The sequence below is a fragment of the Oncorhynchus tshawytscha genome, linkage group LG14 (genome assembly GCF_018296145.1).
Source record: "Oncorhynchus tshawytscha isolate Ot180627B linkage group LG14, Otsh_v2.0, whole genome shotgun sequence".
In the NCBI taxonomy this organism is placed as follows: Eukaryota; Metazoa; Chordata; class Actinopteri; order Salmoniformes; family Salmonidae; genus Oncorhynchus; species Oncorhynchus tshawytscha.
The window spans coordinates 49,450,062-49,468,517 of record NC_056442.1 but is presented as its reverse complement, the minus strand read 5'-3'; the positions used below and the strand labels follow the sequence as shown (position 1 = coordinate 49,468,517).

Below are 18,456 nucleotides of genomic sequence, written 5' to 3'. Positions count from 1 at the left end.
CAGGCTCCCACATCACAGTATCTCTGGTCCCACAGGCTCCCACATCTCACTGTCTCTGGTCCCACAGGCTCCCACATCTCACTGTCTCTGGTCCCACAGGCTCCCACATCTCACCGTATCTGGTCCCACAGGCTCCACATCTCACCGTCTGGTCCCACAGGCTCCCACATGTCACTGTCTCTGGTCCCACAGGCTCCCACATCACACTGTCTCTGGTCCCACAGGCTCCCACATCACACTGTCTCTGGTCCCACAGGCTCCACATCACACTGTCTCTGGTCCCAAAGGCTCCCACATGTCACTGTCTCTGGTCCCAAAGGCTCCCACATCTCACATCACACTGTCTCTGGTCCCACAGGCTCCCACATCACACTGTCTCTGGTCCCAAAGGCTCCCACATCACACTGTCTCTGGTCCCACAGGCTCCCACATCACACTGTCTCTGGTCCCAAAGGCTCCCACATGTCACTGTCTCTGGTCCCAAAGGCTCCCACATCTCACATCACACTGTATCTGGTCCCACAGGCTCTCACATCACACTGTCTCTGGTCCCACAGGCTCCCACATCACACTGTCTCTGGTCCCACAGGCTCACACATCTCACTGTCTCTGGTCCCACAGGCTCTCATCTCACTGTCTCTGGTCCCAAAGGCTCCCATATCTTAAATCACACTGTCTCTGGTCCCACAGGCTCCCACATCTCACTGTCTATGGTTCCACAGGCTCTCATATCTCACATCACACCATCTCTGGTCCCACAGGCTCCCACATCTCACTCTCTGGTCCCACAGGCTCCCACATCTCACTGTCCCTGGTCCCACAGGCTCCCACATCACACTATATCTGGTCCCACAGGCTCCCACATCACACTATATCTGGTCCCACAGGCTCACATCACACTATATCTGGTCCCTCAGGCTCCCACATCACACTGTCTATGGTCCCACATGCTCCCATATCTCACATCACACTATATCTGGTCCCACAGGCTCCCACATCACAGTATCTCTGGTCCCACATCTCACTGTCTCTGGTCCCACAGGCTCCACATCTCACTGTCTCTGTTCCCAAAGGCTCCCACATCTCACCGTATCTGGTCCCACAGGCTCCCACATCTCACCGTCTCTGGTCCCACAGGCTCCCACATGTCACTGTCTCTGGTCCCACAGGCTCCACATCACACTGTCTCTGGTCCCACAGGCTCTCACATCACACTGTCTCTGGTCCCAAAGGCTCCCATATCTCACATGACACTGTCTCTGGTCCCACAGGCTCCCACATCTCACTGTCTATGGTTCCACAGGCTCCCATATCTCACATCACACCATCTCTGGTCCCACAGGCTCCCACATCTCACTGTCTCTGGTCCCACAGGCTCCACATCACACTATATTTGGTCCCACAGGCTCCACATCTCACATCACACTTTATCTGGTCCCACAGGCTCCGACATCACACTATATCTGGTCCAACAGGCTCCCACATCACACTGTCTCTGGTCCCACAGGCTCCCATATCACACTGTCTCTGGTCCAACAGGCTCCCACATCACACTGTCTCTGGTCCCACAGGCTCCCACATCACACTATCTGGTCCCACAGGCTCCCACATCTCACTGTCTCTGGTCCCAAAGGCTCCCATATCTCACATCACACCATCTCTGGTCCCACAGGCTCCCACATCACACTATCTCTGGTCCCACAAGCTCCCACATCACACTGTCTCTGGTCCCACAGGCTCCCACATCACACTGTATCTGGTCCCAAAGGCTCCCACATGTCACTGTCTCCGGTCCCAAAGGCTCCCACATCTCACATCACACTGTCTCTGGTCCCACAGGCTCCCACATCACACTGTCTCTGGTCCCAAAGGCTCCCACATGTCACTGTCTCTGGTCCCAAAGGCTCCCACATCTCACATCACACTGTATCTGGTCCCACAGGCTCTCACATCACACTGTCTCTGGTCCCACAGGCTCCCACATCACACTGTCTCTGGTCCCACAGGCTCACACATCTCACTGTCTCTGGTCCCACAGGCTCTCACATCTCACTGTCTCTGGTCCCAAAGGCTCCCATATCTTAAATCACACTGTCTCTGGTCCCACAGGCTCCACATCTCACTGTCTATGGTTCCACAGGCTCTCATATCTCACATCACACCATCTCTGGTCCCACAGGCTCCCACATCTCACTCTCTGGTCCCACAGGCTCCCACATCTCACTGTCCCTGGTCCCACAGGCTCCCACATCACACTATATCTGGTCCCACAGGCTCCCACATCACACTATATCTGGTCCCACAGGCTCCCACATCACACTATATCTGGTCCCTCAGGCTCCCACATCACACTGTCTATGGTCCCACATGCTCCCATATCTCACATCACACTATATCTGGTCCCACAGGCTCCCACATCACAGTATCTCTGGTCCCACATCTCACTGTCTCTGGTCCCACAGGCTCCCACATCTCACTGTCTCTGTTCCCAAAGGCTCCCACATCTCACCGTATCTGGTCCCACAGGCTCCCACATCTCACCGTCTCTGGTCCCACAGGCTCCCACATGTCACTGTCTCTGGTCCCACAGGCTCCCACATCACACTGTCTCTGGTCCCACAGGCTCTCACATCACACTGTCTCTGGTCCCAAAGGCTCCCATATCTCACATGACACTGTCTCTGGTCCCACAGGCTCCACATCTCACTGTCTATGGTTCCACAGGCTCCATATCTCACATCACACCATCTCTGGTCCCACAGGCTCCCACATCTCACTGTCTCTGGTCCCACAGGCTCCACATCACACTATATTTGGTCCCACAGGCTCCCACATCTCACATCACACTTTATCTGGTCCCACAGGCTCCGACATCACACTATATCTGGTCCAACAGGCTCCCACATCACACTGTCTCTGGTCCCACAGGCTCCCATATCACACTGTCTCTGGTCCAACAGGCTCCCACATCACACTGTCTCTGGTCCCACAGGCTCCCACATCACACTATCTGGTCCCACAGGCTCCACATCTCACTGTCTCTGGTCCCAAAGGCTCCCATATCTCACATCACACCATCTCTGGTCCCACAGGCTCCCACATCACACTATCTCTGGTCCCACAAGCTCCACATCACACTGTCTCTGGTCCCACAGGCTCCCACATCACACTGTATCTGGTCCCAAAGGCTCCCACATGTCACTGTCTCCGGTCCCAAAGGCTCCCACATCTCACATCACACTGTCTCTGGTCCCACAGGCTCCCACATCACACTGTCTCTGGTCCCAAAGGCTCCCACATCACACTGTCTCTGGTCCTAATGGCTCCCACATCTCACTGTCTCTGGTCCCACAGGCTCTCACATCTCACTGTCTCTGGTCCTAAAGGCTCCCACATCTCACTGTCTCTGGTCCCACATGCTCTCACCTCACACTGTCTCTGGTCCCAAAGGCTCCACATCTCACATCTCACTGTCTCTGGTCCCAAAGGCTCCCATATCTCACATCACACTGTCTCTTGTCCCACAGGCTCCCACATCTCACTGTCTCTGGTCCCAGAGGGTCCCACATCTCACTGTCTCTGGTCCCACAGGCTCCACATCACACTATATCTGGTCACACAGGCTCCCACATCTCACATCACACTATATCTGGTCCCACAGGCTCCCACATCACACTATATCTGGTCCCTCAGGCTCCCACATCACACTATCTCTGGTCCACAGGCTCCACATCACACTGTCTATGGTCCCACACGCTCCCATATCTCACATCACACTATATCTGGTCCCTCAGGCTCCCATATCACACTATCTCTGGTCCCACAGGCTCCCACATCACACTGTCTCTGGTCCCACAGGCTCCCACATCACAGTATCTCTGGTCCTACAGGCTCCCACATCTCACTGTCTCTGGTCCCACAGGCTCCACATCTCACTGTCTCTGGTCCCACTGGCTCCCACATCACACTGTCTCTGGTCCCACAGGCTCCCACATCTCACTGTCTCTGGTCCCACAGGCTCCACATCTCACTGTCTCTGGTCCCACAGGCTCCACATCACACTGTCTCTGGTCCCACACGCTCCCACATCTCACTGTCTCTGGTCCCACACGCTCCCACATCTCACTGTCTCTGGTCCCACAGGCTCCACATCTCACCGTATCTGGTCCCACAGGCTCCCACATCTCACCGTCTCTGGTCCCACAGGCTCCCACATGTCACTGTCTCTGGTCCCACAGGCTCCCACATCATACTGTCTCTGGTCCCACAGGCTCCCACATCTCACTGTCTTTGGTCCCACAGGCTCCCACATCTCACTGTCTCTGGTCCCACACGCTCCCACATCTCACTGTCTCTGGTCCCACAGGCTCCCACATCTCACCGTATCTGGTCCCACAGGCTCCCACATCTCACCGTCTCTGGTCCCACAGGCTCCCACATGTCACTGTCTCTGGTCCCACAGGCTCCCACATCACACTGTCTCTGGTCCCACAGGCTCCCACATCTCACTGTCTCTGGTCCCACAGGCTCCCACATCACACTGTATCTGGTCCCAAAGGCTCCCACATGTCACTGTCTCCGGTCCCAAAGGCTCCCACATCTCACATCACACTGTCTCTGGTCCCACAGGCTCCACATCACACTGTCTCTGGTCCCAAAGGCTCCCACATCACACTGTCTCTGGTCCTAATGGCTCCCACATCTCACTGTCTCTGGTCCCACAGGCTCTCACATCTCACTGTCTCTGGTCCTAAAGGCTCCCACATCTCACTGTCTCTGGTCCCACATGCTCTCACCTCACACTGTCTCTGGTCCCAAAGGCTCCCACATCTCACATCTCACTGTCTCTGGTCCCAAAGGCTCCCATATCTCACATCACACTGTCTCTGGTCCCACAGGCTCCCACATCTCACTGTCTCTGGTCCCAGAGGGTCCCACATCTCACTGTCTCTGGTCCCACAGGCTCTCACACTATATCTGGTCCCACAGGCTCTCACATCACACTATCTGGTCCCACAGGCTCCCACATCACACTATATCTGGTCCCACAGGCTCCCACATCACACTATCTCTGGTCCACAGGCTCCACATCTCACTGTCTCTGGTCCCACAGGCTCCCATATCTCATCACACTATATCTGGTCCCTCAGGCTCCCACATCACACTATCTCTGGTCCCACAGGCTCCCACATCACACTGTCTCTGGTCCCATCTCCACATCACACTGTATCTGGTCCTACAGGCTCCCACATCTCACTGTCTCTGGTCCCACAGGCACATCTCACTGTCTCTGGTCCCACAGGCTCCCACATCACACTGTCTCTGGTCCCACAGGCTCCCACACACACTGTCTCTGGTCCCACAGGCTCCCTGTCTCTGGTCCCACAGGCTCCCACATCACACTGTCTCTGGTCCCACAGGCTCCCACATCACACTGTCTCTGGTCCCACAGGCTCCCACATCTCACTCACACTGTCTCTGGTCCCACAGGCTCCCACATCTCACTGTCTCTGGTCCCACAGGCTCCACATGTCACTGTCTCTGGTCCACAGGCTCCCACATCACACTGTCTCATCTCACTGTCTCTGGTCCCACAGGCTCCACATCTCACTGTCTCTGGTCCCACAGGCTCCCACATCTCACTGTCTCCCCACATCACACTGTCTCTGGTCCCACAGGCTCCCACATCTCACTGTCTCTGGTCCCACAGGCTCCCACATCACTGTCTCTGGTCCCACAGGCTCCCACATCACACTGTCTCTGGTCCCACACTCCACAGGCTCCCACATCATCACTGTCTCTGGTCCCACAGGCTCCACATCTGGTCCCACAGGCTCCCACATCACACTGTCTCTGGTCCCACAGGCTCCCACATCACACTGTCTCTGGTCCCACAGGCTCCCCACATCTCACTGTCTCTGGTCCCACAGGCTCCCACATCTCACTGTCTCTGGTCCCACAGGCTCCCACACTGTCTCTGGTCCCACAGGCTCCCACATCTCACATCACACTGTCTCTGGTCCCACAGGCTCCCACATCACACTGTCTCTGGTCCCACAGGCTCCACATCTCACTGTCTCTGGTCCCACAGGCTCCCACATCTCACTGTCTCTGGTCCCACATCTCACACTGTCTCTGGTCCCACAGGCTCCCACATCACACTGTCTCTGGTCCCACAGGCTCCCACATCATCACTGTCTCTGGTCCCACAGGCTCCCACATCTCACTGTCTCTGGTCCCACAGGCTCCCACATCACACTGTCTCTGGTCCCATCCCATCACTGTCTCTGGTCCCACAGGCTCCCACATCTCACAGGCGTCTGGTCCCACAGGCTCCCACATCTCACTGTCTGGTCCCACAGGCTCCCACATCTCACTGTCTCTGGTCCCACAGGCTCCCACATCACACTGTCTCTGGTCCCACAGGCTCCACATCTCCTGTCTCTGGTCCCACATCTCACATCTCACTGTCTCTGGTCCCACAGGCTCCCACATCTCACTGTCTCTGGTCCCACAGGCTCCCACATCACACTGTCCCACATCTCACTGTCTCTGGTCCCACAGGCTCTCCCCCACATCTCACTGTCTCTGGTCCCACAGGCTCCCATCTCACTGTCTCTGGTCCCACAGGCTCCCACATCTCACTGTCTCTGGTCCCACAGGCTCCCACATCTCACTGTCACATCTGGTCCCACAGGCTCCACATCTCACTATATCTGGTCCCACAGGCTCCACATCTCACTGTCTCTGGTCCCACAGGCTCCCACATGTCACTGTCTCTGGTCCCATCACACTGTCACAGGCTGTCTCTGGTCCCACAGGCTCCCAGTCTCTGGTCCCACAGGCTCCCACATCTCACTGTCTCTGGTCCCACAGGCTCACATCTCACTGTCTCTGGTCCCACAGGCTCCCACATCTCACCGTATCTGGTCCCACAGGCTCTCACCGTCTCTGGTCCCACACTCCCACATGTCACTGTCTCTGGTCCCACAGGCTCCCACATCACACTGTCTCTGGTCCCAAAGGCTCCCACATCACACTGTCTCTGGTCCCACAGGCTCCCACATCTCACTGTCTATGGTCCCACAGGCTCCCATATCTCACATCACACTATATCTGGTCCCACAGGCTCCCACATCACACTTTATCTGGTCCCACAGGCTCCGACATCACACTATATCTGGTCCAACAGGCTCCCACATCACACTGTCTCTGGTCCCACAGGCTCCCATATCACACTGTCTCTGGTCCAACAGGCTGCCACATCACACTGTCTCTGGTCCCACAGGCTCATGCATGCCATATCACACACTGATGTTTTCAGCTGCTAGACTAGCATGATGTGGCTGTTTAAGACTGATCTGAATACTGATGCTAGCTCTGTCAATTAGACTGGTGGAGTATGGAGCTTTGAGGACCCCTCCAGGCGAGGGTGTAAATAGTGTCCTCTCTCTCCTCGTGTCTGAATGCCATTCACCTTCTGCAGTACACACTGACTGTGTATGCTACTTCATGTTCCTTTCAGATGCTACTTCATGTTCCTTTCAGATGCTACTTCATGTTCCTTTCAGATGCTACTTCATGTTCCTTTCAGATGCTACTTCATGTTCCTTTCAGATGCTACTTCATGTTCCTTTCAGATGCTACTTCATGTTCCTTTCAGATGCTACTTCATGTTCCTTTCAGATGCTACTTCATGGTCCTTTCAGATGCTACTTCATGTTCCTTTCAGATGCTACTTCATGTTGATGCCTGAAGTGCCACTGCAGTGTCTCAGCAAGGTGACAGTTATCTTTGATACAGAGGCTGAGTTTATTCCTGACAGTCGCTCTATTTGTTTTCTGTCATGTTCTCTCTCGTATCGAGTTCTAATGTTCTGTTCTCTCTGTCTGTGGTTCTAATGTTTTGTTCTCTGGGATTCTAGGGATGGACTAAGTTTTAATGTTCTGTTCTCTGGGGTTCTAGGGATGGACTAAGTTTTAATGTTCTGTTCTCTGGGGTTCTAGGGATGGACTAAGTTTTAATGTTCTGTTCTCTGTGGTTCTAGGGATGGACTAAGTTTTAATGTTCTGTTCTATGGATGGACTAAGTTCTAATGTTCTGTTCTCTGTGGTTCTAGGGATGGACTAAGTTTTCATGTTTTCATGACTATGTCTCTGTCTGGTTCTAATGTTCTGTTCTAGGGATGGACTAAATTCTATGAGTTCTCTCTGTCTGATCTGCGGGCTGGCTTTGAGATCATCGACCGTCTGTTTGATGGTGGTAAGGTGTTCCAGTGGGAGTTTGTCCATGGTCTGTTGGAGAATGCCATCTATGGAGGCAGGATAGACAACCCATGTGACCTGAAGATCCTCCGTTCCTACCTGGAACAGTTCTTCTCCTCACGCCTCCTCTCTGCCTCAGCCAATCACAACCAACGCAGCAAGAGAGGCCACACCTTCCCCTCTCAGATCAGCCTGCCCAACTCCTGCTCCATACTGGTGAGACTATACAGACACAAACACACACACACACAATCTCTGTCAGTCGTTTAACTCTGTGTGTGTGTTTGTGTGTTCAGGACTATCGTGGTGTGATAGAGAATCTTCCAGAAGACGACCGGCCAGCGTTTTTCGGCCTGCCTGCCAACATCGAACGCTCCTCGCAGAGAATCATCAGTTCTCAGGTCACCTACCGCTCACACATATGCAACCGTATACACACACACACACACACACACACACACACACACACACACACACACAGAAATGATCAGCTCTCAAGTGGGGTTAACACACTAACACACGCACACACACACACACACACACACACACACAGAAATGATCAGCTCTCAAGTGGGGTTAACACACCAGTACACACACACACACACACATTCTCACACACAGAGGGTGCACCTGTGTCCCATAAGAAGAGGATAGTGCCTCTCCCCTGCCCTCATGCCCTTTGACCCCGCTGGCAGGCTTCTGTTTTCCACAGGAAAGCCACCACTCACACCCTCTCTTCCCAAAGTTTATTTGGCTGCTACACACACCTCATCCTCCCTCAGTTCTCTCTGCCTCAGACCTGTCTGATGTTTGGAATGTCCCTCATCAGCACATTATCTCCCTGTACCTCTAACCCTGGATATCTACACAGTCACACAGGTCCTCGGACTCGAACACAACACACTCAATCACCCCTACTCTCCCACACTCATGCACTCTCTCATACAGCCAAGGCCAGGCGGACAGGCCAGGCTACTGGAGAGAGAACTCAGGGGCCTCATACAGGTCTGGAGGAAGAAAGGAGAGGCTTTATAAACTGACAAATAAAATACTCAGTCAAATTCACATCACTCATGCTGGTGGGGTTGGCTGACGCGGCAGCCATTTTGTGTCCAGCACTGTGTTCTGCATGGCAGCCATATTGTGTCCAGCACTGTGTTCCGCATGGCAGCCATTTTGGTCTGTCACTGTGATCTCTGCCTGTCAGCAGGGGCTGTTTGAGGGACAATTAAAGGCCTAATTACTCAGCCAATTAAAGAGATGATTGCTCTCCCAGATTGAGAGGGGAAATTGCTCCGACATGCTGTATGACACGGCACTTATTGCTGCTAAATCTGGAGCCGTGTGTTATTGGCTAATTCACCACCTCTTCCTCTGAGCCCTAAAGTAGAATTATTGCTGCTTTGGCTCTGATTTCTTTCTCTGTATCACTCTCTCCCCCTCTCTCCATTTCTCTTTCTCCCTCTCTCTATTTCTCTCTCTCTCTCCATTTATCTCTCTTCCTCTCTCCGTTTCTCTCTTCCTCTCTCCATTTCTCTCACTCCATTTCTCTCTCTCCATTTCTCTCTCTCCCTCTCAATTTATCTCTCCCTTTTTCCATTTCTCTCTCCCTTTCTCCATTTATCTCACTCTGATGTGCCTCTAATTGATGGACGTTAGGGCTTGTGCAATCACACTTCACTATGGATTGCTTATTTGGATTGTAATTTTGTTCAATATTTCATTTGATTCTATGGCTTTGTTATTTCTGCGCCTCCATCTGTCTGTCTGACGTTGACACGTGTAGAACTGGATATATTTAAGCAGTAAAGGCCCAAGGGTGTGTGGTATTTTGCCAGGGCTCCGCATTGCGTTATTAGTCAGTCGTTTATTTGTCAGCATTATTGCTTAAATATAATGCTTCCATCTCCAGTTCTACAGAAAAGACTAAAAAATCGAACCTGTTCCTAATAAATAGTTGACGGATTGCGGCATGACGATATTTCGCAATTGATGTGAATGGCGTCATTAAAAAGACGTGCTTGTAATTAATGAATAAAATAAAACGGATTTGGTGTAAAACACCCTTAAGGTTCAATGAGGTGACATATTGTAACTGTTTGTGCAGATAGTGTTGTAGGTCCCAGGGCAGATCTACAGTGAAGTGACTAGAGTAGAGATATGATTCAGTCTAACAGTGAGAATCACACCTCCTGCCCTCGCTCCCTCCCTCCCTTCCCTCCCTCCCTTCCCAGGCTCCCTCCCTCCCTTCCCTCCCTGCACTCCTCTTCTCTGATGACTCATCATCCGGTATCAACACTGGATGGCGAGAGGAGAGCGAGATGGAAGAAAATAGAGAATCTGTGTTTTGTAGTGTTCTGTGAAAGTGTGTCCCTGCTTTGGGCTATTTACATAAATCACTGCTTCACCATTATCACCACAGAAAATATATTACAGTCATCATTCACTCTCTCTCTTTAGGATCCCTCTGTGCTGCTACACATGCAATTTCCTGGTAAATGTCCTCAGTGTGACTATTGTGTTGGCAGCCTGTCGTCCTCCAGCTGGACCCAGGGGTGGAGGCTGTTGTTGTTGTTGCAGACACTGGCTGATGTAACCTACAGAAATGCATCCCACACACACACACAGGCACAGACACACACACAGACACACACACACACACACACACAGACACTCTAATGGAGAAGTTTGGCAACAAGCAGCACAGGGAGCCTGATGAACTTTCCTAACCGTGTGGCGTTTTGCAAAGAGCCAAACCAGACCAGCACTGGAACAACTCATAGAGAGGTGTGTGAGCAGAATATCCTCCGTTTACAACGTAAAACACCAAATAATGCACGCAGAGCAGAATTAGGCGGATACCCACTAATTATCAAAATCCAGAAAAGAGATGTTAAATTCTACAACCATCTAAAAGGAATCGATTCCCAAACCTTCCATAACAAAGCCATCACCTACAGAGAAATTAACCTGGAGAAAAGTCCCCTAAGTAAGCTGGTCCTGGGGCTCTGTTCACAAACACAGACCCCACAGAGCCCCAGGACAGCAACACAATTAGACCCAACCAAATCATGAGAAAACAAAAATATTTGTACTTGACAAAATCAAATCAAATGTATTTATATAGCCCTTCTTACATCGGCTAATGTCTCAAAGTGCTGTACAGAAACCCAGCCTAAAACCCCAAACAGCAAGCAATGCCGGTGTAGAAGCAAGGTGGCTAGGGAAAACTCCCTAGAAAGGCCCGAACCTAGGAAGAAACCTCTAGAGGAACCAGGCTATGAGGGGTGGCCAGTCCTCTTCTGGCTGTGCTGGGTGGAGATTATTTATTTTATTATTTTATTTCACCTTTATTTAACCAGGTAGGCTAGTTGAGAACAAGTTCTCATTTGCAACTGCGACCTGGCCAAGATAAAGCAAAGCAGTGTGAACAGACAACAACACAGAGTTACACATGGAGTAAACAATAAGCAAGCCAATAACACAATAAACAAGTCAATGACACTGTCATGTCTTTTCTATCATTAACTGAAGACTGATAGTTTTTATCAAAGATTCTCTGTAATTAGTCACTATGCGAGCAACTGATTAATCACGTAACTAATTAACTATGAAATCGGGGAACCAAGGAAAAATATTCAGATTACAAAGTTATCATTTCCTAAAATAACTTTTCAGATATTTTATCTGATCAATTAGTCTTTGAATTACTGAATTATTTACTTTACCTCACTTTAGTCTCATTCCAAACATTGTAAATTGTTGGTTATCTGCACGAACCCAGTCTTCACTATGAGTCATCCATACATCAATTGTCTTAAATCATTTTTTTATTACTAACTAAGTAATTCACAGAAATGCATAAACAAACAAAAATGGTAAATGTGGTTACATGAAATGATGTGCCCTAGTGGGCTAAACCGGCATGGCGGCTTGTTAGATAAGGAGAAGTGGGGGTCGGACTAAGAAGTCACTACAGAGTGATAATTATAACAATTAAAATGCTAATCCTTTACACATGAACGCTCACTCATTCGGGAACAATTGCAATCAATATATATATTTACGCTCAGTGTGTCGTCTTGATCGCTGGTGAAAAGTTTGTCTTTCGTAGAATTGTCAGTCTCTCTCCCTCCCTCTCTCTGCCTTGGTTAGAGGGGCTAGTTCAAAGTGACATTCGTTAGAAAATGGATGTTTCGGTGGTTGTCGTTCTTCGTGTTCAATGATTCCGAATTCCTAGCTGCAGACTAGTAATTTGTATCAAAGACTTGTTCTTATTCTGTCAGTATCGATAGTCTAAGACTTTAACCACGTGGTATGGTTAAAAGATTTGTCAACCTTTAGCCATCTCGTAATTGAGGTAAGCTTGGTCTGGTGATCATTTCCCAAAGTTGGTTTTTATTGGGAATGGCAGAAAAGGGCTGTCCCAGGATGTCTGACCCTTACTGGGCTCAGGGGCGGTCCAGGATGTCTGACCCTTACTGGGCTCAGGGGCGGTCCAGGAGGCCTGACCCTTACTGGGCTCAGGGGCGGTCCTCTGATTTAGTTCAAAAGGGAATTGTATTTTTCTTCATTAAACAGTCCACAACCATATTACACAATTATACAAACAGTATCATACTCACTCATTCATCTTATACAACAATTAGATGTAAACCTGATATCTGAGGCTATTATATAAACAGCGTTATGGTAATGTGGCCACACCGTCTCCCATGAGTTCCCAAGTTGTGACAAACGGACCAGTTCGTAGCTGGACTCTTTACCGATCTTTTACACTTTGTCTGGAACATGAAATTTGTTCGTATCTCAAGTTCTGTGAGGTGGAAGGATTTCCTTTGTCTCCATGAAAAACTTATCTCTATAACTGTGTGTCCATGAGGTCTTCTCAGGAATTTATGACCTCTGACCACAGCAGTCTAGTTGAAGGAGGAAAGGGGGGAGGCAGAGGGAGAGGGGGATGGTTGCTATACTCAGAGGCCAACGTCATGACAACAGTAGAAAAAAGAAAGTCTATATACAGTGTGTGCAAAAGGCATGAGGAGGTAGGCAATAAATAGTCCATAGGAGCGAATAATAGCTGGGAGGAGGTGCTCTTGTTCTCCATGGACTTTATGTCCCAAAACTTTCTGGAGTTAGAGCTACAGGATGCGAATTTCTGCTTGAAAAAGCTAGCCTTTGCTTTCCTGACTGACTGCGTGTATTGGTCCCTGACTTCCCTGAACAGTTGCATATCGTGGGGACTACTCGATGCTATTGCAGTCCGCCACAGGATGTTTTTGTGCTGGTCAAGGGCCGTCAGGTCTGGAGTGAACCAAAGGCTATATCTGTTCTTGGTTCTGCATTTTTTGAACGGGGCATGCTTATCTAAGATGGTTAGGAAATTACTTTTAAATAATGACCAGGCATCCTCGACTGACAGGTTGAGGTCAATATCCTTCCAGGATACCTGGGCCAGGTCATTTAGAAAGGCCTGCTCGCAGAAGTGTTTTAGGGAGCGTTTGACAGTGATGAGGGGTTGACCGCGGGACCATAGCGGATACAGGCAATGAGGCTGTGATCGCTGAAATCCTGATTGAAAACAGCAGAGGTGTATTTGGAGGGCAATTTGGAAAGGATCATGTCTATGAGGATGCCCACGTTTACAGATTTAGGGTTGTACCTGGTGGGTTCCTTGATGATTTGTGTGAGATTGAGGGCATCTAGCTCAGATTGTAGGACTGCCGGGGTGTTAAGCATATCCCAGTTTAGGTCACCTAACAGATCAAACTCTGAAGCTAGATGGGGGGGATCAATTCACAAATGGTGTCCAGGGCACAGCTGGGAGCGGAGGGGGGTCGATAGCAGGCGGCAACAGTGAGAGACTTATTTCTGGAGAGGTTCACTTTTAAAATGAGAAGTTCAAACTGTTTTGGTATAGATCTGGAAAGTATGACAGAACTTTGCAGGCTATCTCTGCAGTAGATTGCAACTCCTCCCCCTTTGGCAGTTCTATCTTGACGGAAAATGTTGTAGCTCGGTATGGAAATCTCAGAATTGTTGGTGGTCTTCCTAAGCCAGGATTCAGACACTGCAAGGACATCAGGGTTGGTGGAGTGTGCTAAAGCAGTGAGTAAAACAAACTTAGGGAGGAGGCTTCTGATGTTGACATGCATGAAACCAAGGTTTTTTCGATCACAGAAGTCAACAAATGAGGGTGCCTGGGGACACGCAGGGCCTGGGTTAACCTCCACATCACCCGAGGAACAGAGGAGGAGTAGGATGAGGGTACGGCTAAAGTCTTTCAAAACTGGTCGCCTAGAGCATTGGGGACAAAGAATAAAAGGAGCAGATTTCTGGGCGTGGTAGAATAGATTCAGGGCATAGTGAGCAGACGGTATGGTGGGGTGCGGGTACAGAGGAGGTAAGCCCAGGCACTGAGTGATAAGTGAGGTTGTATCTCTGGATAAGCTGTTTATAATGGGTGAGGTCACCGCATGTGTGGGAGGTGGGACAAAGGAGGTATCAGAGGTATGAGGAGTGGAACTAGGGGCTCCATTGTAAACTAAAACAATGATAACTAACCTAAACAACAGAGAGAGACATACAGCAATGCATAAAGCAATCACAGGTGTTGATTTGGAGAGCTAGCTAAGACAACAACGGGTGAGACAACAACAGCTAATCAGCTAAAACAACAACAGGTAAAATGGCGATAAAATGGGCAGAGCGTGTCGGTTAACTAAACACAGAGCCTGAGTTCGCGGCTGGGGCTGACAGAAAAAATAAAAAGAATGGTGTACCGTGATTAATGGACAGGCATCAGCTATGTAGCCAAGTGATCATAGGGTCCAGGAGGCAGCAATCGATGGAACAGGGAAGCCGTGGAGTAGTCATTACGCCGCTAGCACGCGGGCGACACGGCTTTTAAAGTTAGTAGCCAGGGGCTAGTAGAAGCATCTCCTCCGACAGAGGCCGGTTGAAGGCACAGCGGATGGAGTATTCGTCGGCAGACCAGTCGTGGTGGTGCGGCGGGGCGCCATGTCGACTAAGGATCCAAGCCAGATGGCGAAAGAGGAATTGTAGTTGTAGTAATTTAGTTTTCTATCCAGGAGATGTGCCTGGCTCACAGCTAACTGGTGCTAGCTTCGGGGCAGGGGCGTTAGCCACTATAGCCACTCGGTAGCAGCGGTGATCCGGTGCCAAGGTTCAGAGCTTACGGCAAGGATCCGGCGGAGTAGTGGGTTCTAGCCGTGTTTGGGTGGAGTCTGGGTGAACAACTGAGTAGGCCGGGAGGTGGGCCTCAGGGATAGCTTCGGTACTGGGTAACTCGGTGGGTGCTAGCTCTAGCTGTGAAGATCAGGAGAATGGTCCAGGGATTACGACAGGAATCCGGCGTTGTAGTGGTGCGACAGTTCGTTACTGGTAGGCTGGCGAGTGTTATCCACGGTAAAAAAAGGGCTGGTACCTGTGAAGAAGGTAAAGGCCGCTAGCAGTGGCTAACAATGACGAAATCGCTTGTAGCTAATTAGCTGGTTAGCTTCTGATGGCTAGGTGGTTCTTGCTATAAGGTCTAGAAATGTAAAATAATAGCGATTCTGTATCACATTATAACAAAACATGGCTAAGATGTTCAAATGTTCATAAGTGACCAGCAGGGTCAAATAATAATACGTTTGGTACATTGGAAAGAATTTACAAAAAAAACAGAGCAAGCTAGAATGATATTTGGCCCTAAACAGAGAGTACACAGTGGCAGAATACCTGACCACTGTGACTTAAGGAAATCTATGTACAGACTCAGAAGGCAGACTTGGCTCTCAAGAGAAGACAAGCTCTGTGCTGACTGCTCACAAAAGGAGGTGGAAACTGAGCTACACTTCCTAACCTCCTGCCAAATGTATGACCATATTAGAGAGACATATTTCCCTCAGATTACACAGACCCACAAAGAATTCCAAAACAAATCCAATTTTGATAAACTCTCATATCTACTGGGTGAAATACCACAGCCATCACAGCAGCAAGATTTGTGACCTGTTGCCACAAGAAAAGGGCAACCAGTGAAGAAGAAACACCATTGTAAATATTTCCTGTTTGTACTATTTGCACATCATTACAACACTGTATATAAAAATAATATGACATTTCAAATGTCTTTATTCTTTTGGAACTTTTGCGAGGTTAATGTTTACTGTACGTTTTTTATTTGACTTTTGTTTATTATCTATTTCACTTACTTTGGCAATGAGTAAATATGTTTCCCATGCCAATAAAGCCCTTTGAATTGAGAGTGAGAGCGAGCAATGGGGGATAGAGCGAGCAATGGGGGAGAGAGAGAGAAATGGGGGAGAGAGAGAGCAATGGGGGAGAGAGAGAGCAATGGGGAGAGAGAGAGCAATGGGGGAGAGAGAGAGCAATGGGGGAGAGAGAACGTGCAAAGCTCTGATAACAACAGCTCACACAGGGTGTGTGTGTGTGTTTCCCTTATAGAGAAATTGTGTGCGTGTCTATGTTAAGATCTATGTGTAGGTGCTAAGGGCAGTGACAGTAGTTAGGAGCTGTGAGGTGGAACACACTATCACTTCCACAATAACACTATCACTTTTATTTTTTTATTTCACCTTTATTTAAACACTTTAGGCCAGTTTGAGAACAAGTTCTCATTAACAACTGCAACTCTCACTAACGCTATCACTAATAATATCACTATCACTAATAATATCACTAATACTATCACTAACACTATCACTATCACCAATAATATCACTATCACTAATAATATCACTATCACTAATAATATCACTATCACTAATAATAACACTATCACTAATAATATCACTATCGCTAATACTATCACTAATAATATCACTATCACTAATAATATCACTATCACTAATAATATCACTAATAATAACACTATCACTAATACTATCACTAATAATATCACTATCACTAATAATATCACTATCACTAATAATATCACTAATAATATCACTATCACTAATAATATCACTAATACTATCACTAATAATATCACTATCACTAATAATATCACTAATAATATCACTAATACTATCGCTAATAATATCACTAATACTATCGCTAATAATATCACTAATACTATCACTAATATCACTATCACTAATAATATCACTATCACTAATAATATCACTAATACTATCACTAATAATATCACTAATACTATCGCTAATAATATCACTAATACTATCACTAATAATATCACTAATACTATCACTATCGCTAATAATATCACTAATAATATCACTATCGCTAATAATATCACTAATACTATCACTAATAATATCACTAATAATATCACTATCGCTAATACTATCACTAATAATATCACTAATAATATCACTAATACTATCACTAATAATATCACTAATACTATCGCTAATAATATCACCAATACTATCACTAATAATATCACTAATACTATCACTAATAATATCACTAATAATATCACTAATACTATCACTAATAATATCACTAATACTATCACTAATAATATCACCAATACTATCACTAATAATATCACCAATACTATCACTAATAATATCACTAAAACTATCACTAATATTATCACTAACACTATCAGTGATGCCATCACTAACACATTGTCACTAACACACTGTCACTAACACATTGTCACTAACACACTATCACTAACACACTGTCACTAACACACGGTCTCTAACATACTGCCGCTAATGCTGTCGCTAATGCTGTCGCTAATGCTGTCACTAATGCTGTCGCTAATGCTGTCACTAACACACTATCACTAATAATATCACAAAACTATCACTATCACCAATACTATTACTAACGCTAACACTATCAAACTATTAACCATTAGATCTACTGTACCTCTCTCTCATTTCAATTTAATTGGCATGATATGTCAATGTACATGTTGCCAAAACATACTTTGGAGATTAAGTGATACATTCAAAATGTTAACATAATTCAAATATTAATAATCAAGATTGGCAAGGGGACACTCAGTAACAACAATAATCAAGGGTCAAAATAACAATTCAATGGACAATAACAATGGCATAGAGGACATGTGCAGGTTGACTGAGCTCTCTCTCTCTCTCTCTCTCTCTCTCGCTAGTGTCATTTGTCTCTGTCATGCTGATCCCGTTCAATTCGCATAGCGATGCTCTCTGACCTCTTGTTCACT

At 48.1% G+C, this 18,456-nt stretch overlaps 1 protein-coding gene across 1 annotated transcript in view; it reads left to right on the top strand.

Moving 5' to 3' along the window:
* LOC112267480 (cytoplasmic dynein 2 heavy chain 1) overlaps positions 1-18,456 on the top strand; it is a 313,178-nt gene that overhangs the window by 247,771 nt on the left and 46,951 nt on the right. The window contains exons 82-83 of the mRNA XM_042297612.1: positions 8,184-8,480; positions 8,561-8,665. Of these exons, the coding sequence (XP_042153546.1) occupies positions 8,184-8,480; positions 8,561-8,665 (402 nt within the window). The remainder of the gene's footprint in view (positions 1-8,183; positions 8,481-8,560; positions 8,666-18,456) is intronic.